The 12,575-nt window shown below is 43.1% G+C and overlaps 1 protein-coding gene across 6 annotated transcripts in view; it reads left to right on the top strand.

The window, feature by feature from the left end:
* Positions 1–12,575, top strand: part of Pax2 (paired box 2) — a 94,451-nt gene that overhangs the window by 30,048 nt on the left and 51,828 nt on the right. For all 6 annotated transcript variants that reach the window (XM_069995140.1, XM_069995156.1, XM_069995148.1 and 3 more), the window contains one exon: positions 11,311–11,396. In XM_069995140.1, coding sequence (XP_069851241.1) covers positions 11,311–11,396 — 86 coding nt within the window. The remainder of the gene's footprint in view (positions 1–11,310; positions 11,397–12,575) is intronic.

The raw sequence follows: 12,575 nt of genomic DNA, 5'->3' as shown, positions 1-12,575 counted from the left end.
GAAAGGGGAGGAAGCAGTAAGCAAATATTTGACAAATTCCAACTAAAATTTTTGAATATTGTCTTGCAAGCCCAGATCCTTGCAGGAAGCAAGGGAATCTGATCGACATTGAAGTTATTACCCTGGATAAGAGAGAAAAGATTTTAAGAAAAATTTGAAGAAACAAAATGTACTTCAGGCTTAATCTTTTAGGTGCAATGGTTCAAAATAATTGGACAACAATAGATTTTTCTATTTACTTTGTGCCCACCAAGAGCAAAGATGAAAACCAAATTCATGATATGTCTCTCATCTCTATGAGAAATCTCATGGAATGAGGCTGAGACCTAGATATATTCTTGTTTCAAATTCTTCTTGGCTTCAGCTCAGCTCAGAGAACTTCTAAAGATCCACATTCAGCTGCTCATCACTCATTTTTTCTGGTATTTTAATAGTCATATTACCTGCTAAATATCCAGATTTTTAAAATTAAATTAAAGAGAGATTCTGTGTATATGTGTGTGGGGCACTAGGCATTGAATTCAGGGTTTTGTGCATTCTAGGCAAGTGACAGTAACTCTGTCACTGAGTTATATCCCCAATCCTAATTTTTTTTAAAATTAGTAACATGGACATTCTAAGAGCTAATCACCTTCACAAATTAAAAAAGGGGGGACACTCAGGCACTGGTAGCTCATGCCTGTAATCCTAGCCACTCAGGAGGCAGAGATCTGAGGACCGTGGTTCAAAGCCAGCCTGGGCAGGAAAGTCGCTGGGACAACGCCAATTAACCACAAGAAAACCAGAAGTGGAACTGTGGCTCAAAGTGGTAGAGACTAGCCTTGAGCAAAAAAAGTTAAGGGACAGCACGCAGGCCCTGAGTTCAAGCTCCACAACCAACAAAAGAAAATTTTTTTTTTTGCCAGTCCTGGAGCTTGAACTCAGGCCCTGGGCGCTGTCTCTGAGATTTTTGCTCAAGGCTAGCACTGTACTACTTGAGCCACCACTTCTAAATTTTTCTGTTTCTATGGTACTGAGGAATGGAACCGAGGGCTTTATGCATGCTAGCACTATACCACTAAGCTACATCCCCAGCCCCAAAAGAAAAAAAAAATGTTAAGAGTTGGTAGTGTGGCTCTGTTGGTAGAGCAAAGTACGTGAAAGCATCAGTTTGAGTTTTAGTCTCAGACGGAAATTTTTTTGAAAGTTTTTCTTTTGTGACTGTACCACCACAGGGCTGGCTACTGTCTCAGGTGAAATGGGCGGTGTGGCTCTCAGTCTCTATCTATCACCTGCACTGCTTAAATGACCAGGACTCTCTGTCTTTGGCACTGTGCCACCTGCCTCTTTGTTTAGGGTCTGGGTGTGTATCTCTGTGCATGTGCACCCGCCCACACCCCTTGACCTAGTTGAGGATTTTATGGATTTTAGTAACTTGCATACATGTTTGTATTTGTGCATTGTCCATCCTTATGGCAATTTTAGCTAGTAAGCCATCAACATCATCATCACCACCACCAACATAGATAACCAGTCCTTACTGCAGTAGGAATTGTTATATTAAATGTATTAATTGACTTAAAACTCATGAACAACCCCATAGGGCTTTATAGGATTGTTTATAGATGAGCAAACTGGAGTACAAGAAGTTAAATAACTTTTTTAAAGTAGAACTAGGATTTGAACCCATTTGAACTCATGTGCTTCTCCATTGTGGCACAGTTAAGTCAATTTGAGATCATGAAAATGAAGGAATGGACAATCTCTTGGGAAATTGCATATTTTACCACCTCGTACTTTGCCATGATTTTATACATTTACTTACAAGCTCAGACAAGGACCTGTACCCTAGCAGTATTGTGCCTAGGATATATTCCTGAATTCTTTCCTGATGAGTGTCCCTCAGTGCACTATGCTGCTGAAACATGTCATCTGGGGATACTGGAAAGGAAGGAGATGCTGCTGGCCTCTGTTACAGACTAGTGAGGAATGGGTTCATGTTGGAACTCAGGGGTGTACTCCCATCCATCTCTCCTCACTTCATCTGGTATCTAGATTCTCAGTAGGCATAGGGTTTGCCCTAGCTGCTTCACTCTCAGATTAGGCAGATCCGGGGAAGATGGCACCAGTACCAGAACCAATGTGATAAAGTCAGAAGTATTCTGTGGAATAGGGACAAGTTGCTTTGAAGAAGAACAGAGTTGTATATTTGATCAAGAAGAGATTTGTTCTGCATTTCTAGAATCTTCTCTCTGGAAAAAGCAATGCAAATGACCAGGCCAAAATAAGCTAAAATTAAGTCAAAAGGATGGTCCTCTCACCTACAACCACATAGAGAAGGCAATTAAAGTAATTACTGAATTACACAACCACCACCCATATCCAACATCATTATTCAACCCACATCACCAAGGAGACACCCATTAACCTAATCTCTGAGACATACATTACAAATAAAGAGATGCAGATATGATCAATGAACATGATAATTCAAAGCAGAAACACAGACACTGCCACAGAACAATACTCAAATTCCTCCAACTCAGTGTTACACGAAGTGCAGTCCCTTCCATGCAATACCACAAAGCACTAACTACCAAACCGGCAGCCAGCTGCTGGAATATGTCAACACAATGTGAAACATAGTAATACAGCACAATCTACACCTTCCCATCCCATAGGTCACCCAGTACACAAAGGCTGAAATCATGTGACCACTGGAGTGATGGTAAACATTGGCCAGCCACACACAGAGTAAAGAGCCAGCATTGCAACACCCAAACCTGCTGCACACACTAAAGAAAAGTGTTCACAGCCACACCATCACCAAGCTCAGTACAGCTGCCAGGAAACAACAGCACTGTCTCTTCAGCAGGTGGATGTGTCTAGACCATCACCTCCAATAAAGCCCTTGGGCTCTTGTTGCTAGTGAGAGAGTAAACTGTCCCCTGAGCCTGCTTCTTGAGACAGGACAAATCAGCTTATTCTGGTTGAGGTTTAATAAGACTTCACTGTTACCGAAAATGACAGAGCTCCAGGGATCGAGGGAAAGGTTGGGGTGGGGGTGGGGGATAGTTTGCCACGGTGGGTGCAGGAATTCCCCTCCGACTCTGTCTTCTTTGGCCATTCCTGAGCTGAAGCCCTCTTGCTGGGTGTTCACTGAGTATCGATTCAGTCTGCAAGCAATTTTAATATTTCTTCAGGGACTTTCCAGCAACAGCACAAGTCATTAATTCACCCTCCCAAATTGCTTATTCAATAGCAGGAACATGGCTCCTGAATAAAGTCCCAGAATTTATGTGACTTGCACGAGTCAGGAGGTCAAACAACTGTTATGGAGCGAAGTTAAAAATCCAAATAAAATATTGACACTTTTTTTGGGGAGGGGGAGTAGGGGAAGCCAAGGTATTTAAAATAGGTTTTTGTTGCAATGCCCCCAGGATAAAGAATGGAAGGAGACTGAAGACAAGTTGGAGTTTATAAAATCAATAGAATTTATTGCACATCTACTTGGCATTTAATAATTCTCTCATTTCCACATCCCCCACCCTCACCTCATCCTGGCCATATACAGAGAGATACACAGGTATACAAATGCACATTTATGCACATCAATACTGCTGCACTGGACCAATATAAAAACACAATTGTGGTGTGGGAATCTCAGACACCCTGAGAAGGGAGCAGTGATGGGTGTAGAATTTCACTGTGACTTACATATTTAACAGAAGTAGGCATAACTTGGCAGATATTCATGAAATCAGTAATGATAAACACAGCCATGGCTATAAATCTTGGATCTATGCATTAGAGCAGACACGGAAATACCCTAATCATATAAATAGTTTCTAAAAGCATAGAAACACATCTGTATTCAGTATCATCATATGATCATGGATATGATTTGGAAATTGTTCCTTTGAAACACAAGCATAATGCTGACCAAATTAAACTGTGGCACATGCACAGGAGTCGTAAGCAAGCGCAGAATCACAGCCAAGTGTAATCTCTGCTAATTGTCTACAGATATATTTACTCCCTTGTCCAGGTCATGTATGTAAAAAAACATATTCTCTCATGCCCAAATAGTTACTAAACACAAAGAAATATTAATACAGAAATTTCCAGAAGAGTTCATATCATTCAGCTCTCAGCTATTAAAGTCACAGGCCTGGATCTAAAAGTCTGTTTTCAATGCTATTAAGAATGTGACCTTGGGCAAGTTGAGTTGTCTCTTAGGTAAACTAGAGAGTATGTGTATTTGATAGAGTTGTCATTGGGATTTAAATGAGAAAATGTATTTATTACAATGCCTGTTGTACAATGCATATGGAATAAATATTAGTTATAACTTTTACTGTTATTCTGTGTAGCTCTTCTATTGACATCTAGCTTTTTATTCCATCATCCATTTGTGTGTGTGTAGGTATGTGTGTATGTGTGTGTGCATGCATGTGTGCTAGTAGCAGGGCTTGCTAATACCAGGGTCCTTGTACTCTTGGTTGGCGTTTTTTAGCTCAAGGGTGGTGTTTTACCATTTGATCCACACTTCTAGTCTGGCTTTGTGCTGATTATTGGAAATACAGTCTCTCAGACTCTTTTCTGCCCAGGTTGGCTTCAAACAGTAATCCTCAAATTTCAGCCTTCTTAGTGGCTTGGATTACAGGCATGAGCTACCAGGGCTCATCTTCATCTGTTCTTGATCCTACCTAGTGGTTAGCAGTGTAGGTTCTGGAGTTAGACACCCAGTTTAAATTCTGGCTTTGTTATGTAACAGATGTGCTCTTTGAGTCTCAGCTTCCACACCTGTAGAATAGGGATGAAAGTTGCCACAGGTAATCGAAAGATTTAATTTGAAGATCTGTGGGAAATGCTCATCACAATGACTGTCACACAGTAAGCATTTGTTAGCTCATAGGGTCCCTTAATATTTTATTATTTTTGATGATAATATTAATTTACTCTTCAATGAACATTTACTACATACATTATGCTTTATCCTGTTTGTTGCTAGGTAGTGAGGAAAAAATAGATGTGACACCTGCCTTTGTACAGCTCAGAGTCCAGGGGAGAACTCAGAGTGAACTAAGAAGCAGCGAAAGAAGACGTTAGCTCTATGCTGGCCCCTGATGGAAAGAAGAGACCAGAGATAAATAGATTGAAAAGCTGAGGGAGAGCCAGACTGGGAAAGATTTTGAAGGCCAGGCCAAGAAATCCTGAATTTATCCCGCGGAGTTTAGGCTCATCATATTCTTTCGGGAGGAGACAGAGGCTGTTGGATGATTGCTTTTGAATTCCAAGTAAGTAGGTAAACGGTGACAAGGACTAAAGACAGGGAGGGTAGGAAACAAGCCCCATGTCTGCTGCTTCCAGTGTTGATGGTCCTCTAGGCTTTGTTATATTCTCAGAGAGATGGCTATACCTGTAGGGAGACAAGTAAAATGTTCAAACACAGAATGGGAGGTTTGCTCCCAGTAGTGGGGATCCACTGACCATTATAGCAAGTAGTTCCTAAGTTCCTAGAGTCTCTCAAGCAGGACTATGTGCTGGACAACTGGTCGACTCCAGCTTTAGCTGGGAACTCTCTCAGATTAGGGAAGAGCCAGTGGTGAGGCGATCTAGTCTGGTCACGCTCTGGGCTTGGCATGCACTGCAGACTGGTTTCCAAATGGTTAGTTAAACACATTGCCCCTTAATTTTTAAACCTATGCATATCTTGAAGTTAAATCAATCCATATGCTTATCATTCATCATATAAACTATCACTATTGCCCCCTTGGGCCAGCCCCATGGCCCATCTAGCCTAGTAAATTGTCTTTGGCCTGGGCTCCCAGGGACACATGGCAGAAAGATTATTGCCCTCAATGCCAGTCTTAGAGGGCTAAGTTGATGCAGCAAATATTCATGGTTTCTTTAAAAAAACACTGAAAAATCCACTTTGAAATTGTTTTACTTTTAATCTAGAGCTTAGTTTTTGCGGAGGAACTGATAGATTCTTGGATTTGGGTGATTACATTAGAGTCCTGATAAACAGATGGTAAGAAATGTGGACCAATGGTGTATGAGTAAAGAACTTTCTTTACTAAGACTTCTTTCCAATTCTCTCAAGGACCCCCAGGGTAACTAGCAGATGGTACCCTCATACTCTAGCTGAAGCTAATCTTCTCAAATAGTGAAGAGCTCAGAAATTCTAATTCAGGTCTAAGGATGGACACAGGAATATACATTTTCAGCAAATACTTTAGGAGGTTCTAATGCAGCTAATTCAAGGACCATAGTTTGGGGATATCCTTCTGCAAGCTTTTTGGTAGAGCTTTCATTTCTTCATATTTAATTATGACTTCTGAGAAGTGGCAAAAAGACAGAAGCTTTTGACACATTTGGGAAGAGCCCTGGTAACCTGGAACTTGCGTGTCTAACTAAATCCAGAATGGAAGAGCCTGCCCCCAGCTCTCAAGAGTAGCCAGGTTCTCATAGGTGGCATGCTTCTTCACAGAACCCTGACATATGGTCAGTTGTTCCAAACCAAAACCTGCATGGTCTGTGAATAAGCCTGGACAATATCCCTATACTACTTTAACCACAGAATCAAAGCCTATAAGAAGAGCAAGTTGCGTAGAGCAACTCAGGTCTACCAACAGGGAGGTCATGTGTAGAATGACTATTGTTTCCTATAGAAACAGTATATACTATATACAGAGGGGAAGATTCCAGTTTCTTAGAGTTCTCAGGAATAGACACCACTTTCAGGAAACATAAAGACTTCCTGGGTGATCTACGACATCTCCCTGACGATTTGCTATGGAAAGTCTCTAGCTGTTTGCTCACTTGCCTCAGGGCCAAGCCAAGCATACAGTTCTGATAAAGGCAGCTCTCAAAGATTCAAGTTGAATCAATTACCTGTATTCAGAGGGTAGAATATCCTTTGCTGGAGCAAATACAGTTTTAGAACGATCCAGTGTAGAACACTCAAGCAGCTTGAAGTCATTGGCAGAGGTCCCGCCTACCACCTGTCTGGCTCAGTGGCAATAGGGCCAGCTAGGCTGAAACATTCTCTATCTGAGAGTTCCTTTAATTTTTCCAAACCAGGGAGGATTTTTTCCCCTTGCCATAGATTCAAATTTTTTGCTTTTAGACCTTGAAGTAGACTGTCTACTCTAGAATAAGCTGCTTTATATGATGTATACATGTATATAGCAGATGCATGTAGATTCTTGACATTTTGCTCCCATGGCCCTTTGAGCAAACTAGTGATATAAACAAGTTTGAGGTAGCCCATTCTTTCTGTTCTTCTGAGAAGTAATTACCAAGTTGGGAAGACAGTTTGTTCCAGGCAGCTAGGCAGGATCTCATGGGTACATGCTTGGAGATATCATATACACATATTGTTCTTGGCTGGCTCCAGCCAATATCATTGTTCCCATTCTCCAGTGAGAAATTCTGATGTTTGAAGGAGAGCCTTACCCTGCATCTCTCAGAACATGGGACTGAGGCAAGAATCCAGGAGTTTGAATTCTGGACTTTTGAGTGTCTGCTTTTGAAAGTAGTATAGATCAGTGAGTGAAGGTATGAGGCCTAAAGTTAGTCTACTTAAATTCAACTGTCAGATTTGCCACTGATAAATGGATGATGGTAAGCAAATTATAATATGCCCTGACTGTAAAATGGGTGATGTAAAGATTAAACGAATTACTTATTCAAAATACAAATAGAACATTGTCTAGCACATAGGAAATACTTAGTAGACAGTAGGTTTTATGACTGGAGCCTCTGTTGAAGAATCATAGCTCCTTGAAGTCCTGATCAGCCTAATCTTGGAAATGTTGTCACCTCATTCCCTCCAAGGTGAGATGTCTGAGGTCACCTCAATGCTAATAGGACCTCTTCTTGTTTCTACCTCAGGGAAAGTTTTTGCACACCATTTATTATCATATAATGTGAGACAATATAATATCATACATAACATAACATAATATGATGGGTAGGTTAACTTGGAAACCCTGAGGCAGACCGTGGATGGATGGATAGATGAATAGATACATTTGTACTAAGTATACATACATTATATCATTGTATTGATTTGTAAAAAGTTCCCGGTCTGCCTGGCTGTAATGAGATTTTTGAACTTTGCGTGGCGATCAATGAGAGGAATATTATTGGCCTGGAGAATTGATATACCTGCTCTCACTGGCTTGTTCTGCTCCCAGGCTGCCCCGGCCCCCCAGGTGTACGATTCCAGCAGACACTTAACCTTTTTTACAGTGTCATCAGGCTAAAAGGAATCTAATAGTGACACAGGACTTGTGCTCAGCACTCTGCCACTATTGCTTTCCTGTCACAAATAATTTATAGCCTTCTATTTCCATCCTGGAGACTGCACCCCAGCCCTGCCTCTTGCTTTCCCCCAGCTCCCAGAAATCAATAAACTCACACAGCCATAGTGGGACTTCAGGGTGCAAGGAGATGGACAGATGGACAAAGAGAGGGAGATGGAGAGAAGGGCAGAAAAAGATGGAGAGGGAGAGACAAAGAAGTAAACCATGAGAGGAAGAAGGAGAAAAGGGTGCAAATAGAGATGATGCGAGTCTCCTCTGAGCTATCTTGAATGGTTTGAGACCCCGTCTCTGTTCTGTCTTCACAAGTTTGATAGACTGTTGCTGAGCCTTCCATTCAAATTTACAGAGGCAGTGAACATGTTTCGGTTTCCAAGGTAATGGAGGTAGAGCCTTCCTGGGATTTTAACTGAAGAAGAATTGACCTCACTACCAGTCTTATCATCCTTTAAAGCCCCACCACACACCTGTACCCCCACCTCCTGCCACCTCCTAGATTCTCTAGAATTCGTCCTCGTGTCCCCATGTGTGATCCAGAACCCAGTCTGTCTTCTTGGGATTCTTTCTAATGCAGCCTCTTTTGGGGGTTATCCTGTAACCCCTGCTATAGCTGTTTCTTATCTTTTCCATGCTCTTCCAAGAGTCTCAATAGCATCTGTATCTACAAGGCTGGGGCATATTGAGTAGGGAGGCCTCCTGCCTTCCTCCAGCTCAGCCTTAAATGAAAGCAGCCATGACTAGGAGTTGCCTATAGGAATAATAATACTAGTGGACATTATTATTATAGCTAGCACTTATTGAGCCAATCATCATTCTAATCACTTTATGTGGATTATTCTACTTAATACTCAGTTCAAGCCTGAAAAGTACATAATCATATTACCTGATTTTACAGAGAAGAGAAAAAGAAATTGCCAAGGTTTTGCAGGCAGTATGTCACGGAGTTGAGATTCTAGCTCAGGCAGGCTGAGCCTGGAACCTATTGCTATGCAAGGGTATACTCTTATGAATGTGAGAATCTAAGAGCTTGAGATTCCATGCTGGGTATAGGCCAAAGCCCAAGGAAGGCCAAGCCTTCATCTGAAATGAGTGAAGAAAGAGCATCCTGGGTAGGAAAATCTACTGGGAAGTAGGGAGCAATACCATGTTTCCTCATGCTCTCATGGGGACCTGGCCTTCCAGGCCAAACTTACCTGCAGCTATAGAGAATACAGATGTGTCTGGCTGACTTGTGGGGCCAAGATTGAAAAATAGTTCGAGATAGAGTAGGAGGAATGTGGGAAAATTCCCCAAGGAGTCATCCTAAGCCATTGGTTTATGCTTTAACCCCTAGGGCCATTTTCCACACATTGTTTGGTTGTATATGGGATGGGCACTGGATGGCCATCAGGCGTCCATGACTCTTGTTCTTAAATTCTCCATTTAGCTCTGGCTAGGCCCCATTGCCTGAGGTCGTGAATGGATACCAACGGCATTAGTAACGTAGCAGGCACTCTGCCCAACTCTTCTCCCATGCACCACCAAGCTGCTGTCAGGGTGTAGTGATTTTCCATCACTTGCTGCCTCAGCTAAATCTGTACCAGTAACCCAGGGGTCAAAGGGCCCTGGGTAACAAAGACAGAAACTCCACCAGCCTGTCCAGTTATCTGTCTCTCCCAGCCTTTTCCCTGGCCTCCTTCATCCAGAGCCCACTGGCCCACACAGAGCCACCACAGGCCCTGCAGCACCCTAGAAGTTTGTGCTGTCCCAAATCAGGAGCAGCAACTTCTGAGATGCCTAACATCCTTCTAGAATTTTCCTGTAGATGAGCCTACACCGTTCTCAACTACTGTCTGATTTTTTTCCCACAGTAATCAGGCTTCTCCCCAACTCTTCAGAGATTACCTAACTTCTGTTTTACTGAGAGCAAACAGCCATAAAAACTCCTTTTCAGAGCTTTGTTGTGCTTGGCTAACGCTCTGCTCCATTCCCCCCTTGCGCTGCCCTGCTCTGTCTCCAGTCTCTTTGGCAGCCTCAGGCTCTCCCTCTGCATGGATTTTTCCTTCAGCCCTCAAAAGTATCCAGATGATTGTTCTTGTACTGGAACACTCTCTGTACGTTCCACAGCCAGGTCTGTTCTCCACTTTCCATGCAGCTGGCTACTTTTGTTGTCTCCTGGTTCCAGGTGCTCTCTAACCCTGCTCTGCCTGATTCCTGCTTCAGCTTCTAGGATGACACTTTTCTCCCCTGTGTCACTAATAGCTATCCAGATACCCAAGTGTGTGCTTCTTCTTATACACACATACCTTCATTCATTCAATCTTCAGGTTGCCATTGTCATGACAGATTAGGTTGTTTTTGTTTTTGTTTTTTTGCCAGTCTTGGGACTTATACTCAGGGACTGGACACTGTCCCAGAGCCTCTCGGTGCTCAAGGCTAGCGCTCTACCACTTGAGCTACAGTACCACTTCTGGCTTTTTCTGTTTATGTGGTAAAGGGGAATCAAACCCAGGGTTTCATGCATGCTAGGCAAGCACTGTATCACTAAACCACATTTCCAGCCCAGATTACTATCTTAAAACACTGGAAGGCAAGGGTCTCATTCCTACAGCTTGCAAGTGTTCAGCAAAAGCTGATTAAAGCTGAATTGGCTCATGGCCTATAACTCACCTAGCTGGTTGAGGTGAGCTTGGCTTAAGATCCAGTGGCCTAGCACTTCCCTCTCTACTTTCCTTAGTTTGGGGTATTGGAAAAGCACCCTCTTTTCAAATCTGGAGGACTATGATAAGGTCCCAGTTATAAAACTCGCTCCAAAATGATCTCCAGCCACAGGAGGTCCTGGTACCAGAAAATGTCAAATTGAGGAGGGAAAAGAAAGGTGGGCAACCAGCCACCAGAGCAGTTGTCCCCCCCCCCATCTTTGCTACCAAAACTCAAGGGATGAGGCTGAAGCTGAGGAGCCTGGGAGGGCACTGGCCAGGGCAGTGTGATGTGTGATACTGTTGTGATGCTGTTGCAGGATCATCCGGACCAAAGTTCAACAGCCTTTCCACCCAACGCCGGATGGGGCAGGGACAGGAGTGACTGCTCCTGGTCACACCATCGGTAAGAGGGCTCGGGGAGGAGGGAAAGACAAGCTGGCCCAGAAAAGCCAAGATACAGACCAGTCCTGGGAGCTGCCCATGTCAATGACCTCTAGGGTCTGCCCTGTTTCCCACACCATGTTTCCTCCTATTCCTGAGTTCCTAGAGGCCCAGAGTCTCCCTGAGATCCTCCCACCCATCCTCTGATTTATCTTAGTCTATATTGTCTCTCTCTAACTTATTTTTATTTTTAGTAATTCTTCTTTTTACCCTTCTTTCTTTTGCTCTATCATATTTTAAAATTTTAATTCTGTATATTCTTCTTTCTTTCATAGCTACTTTCTTACGCCATTTCTGTTTCAAATTATCCCACCTCGGTCTCCTTTCTACTCTTTGTTCCCTTCTCTCCCCACCCCTCCTCTGCATCCTTTCCCTCCCTTTCTCTCGGTCATCTCCCTCCCCTCCCTTTCTTCCTTCTCCATTCACTCTTCTCTACCTCCCCTTCCAACCCTTTTCTCTTCTTCCTCTCCCCTCCTCTTCTTGTATGTGTGGCTCTGGATCTATCCCTGTTTCCATTCTTCCTTCCTCATGGTCTCTCTTCCTTTGGCCTGTTTCTCCTGATTTCTTTTCTTTCTTTCTTTCTTTTTCTTTTTGTCAGTCCTGGGGCTTGAACTCAGGGCCTAGGCACTGTCCTTGAGCTCTTTTTGCTCAAGGTTAGAGCTCTACTACTTTGAGCCACAGAGCTATTTCCAGTTTTGTAGTGGTTAATTGGAGATAAGAGTCTCACAGATTTTTCCTTCCCTGGGCTGGCTTTGAACCATGATCCTCAGATCTCAGCCTCCTGATTCACTAGGCATACAGGCATGAGCCACAGGGCACGGTTTCTCCTGATTTCTTTGTCTCTGCTTCATCCATGATGTAGCCTTTTGCCTCTCTCCAACCTTCCTATCTCAGTTCTTGACTCATACTCAGAGTCTTTCAAAGGCATGTCCCAGTCCTGCCAACACACCGGCTGGCACACTTTCCCATCACCATGCACACACACACACACACACACACACACACACACACACACACACACACACACACACACACACACACTGATATTTGGCTCTTGGTGCTTCATGCTATTGTCACCATAGATGAGGCCTGGAGTCCAAAGAAATGGGATGCAATTACATTTGTCTTACTACTGCTCTTG

This window comes from Dipodomys merriami, unplaced genomic scaffold, assembly GCF_024711535.1.
Source record: "Dipodomys merriami isolate MVZ:Mamm:240054 unplaced genomic scaffold, mDipMer1.0.p SCAF_102, whole genome shotgun sequence".
Taxonomy (NCBI): Eukaryota; Metazoa; Chordata; class Mammalia; order Rodentia; family Heteromyidae; genus Dipodomys; species Dipodomys merriami.
This window is presented reverse-complemented; position numbering and strand designations above follow the sequence as displayed.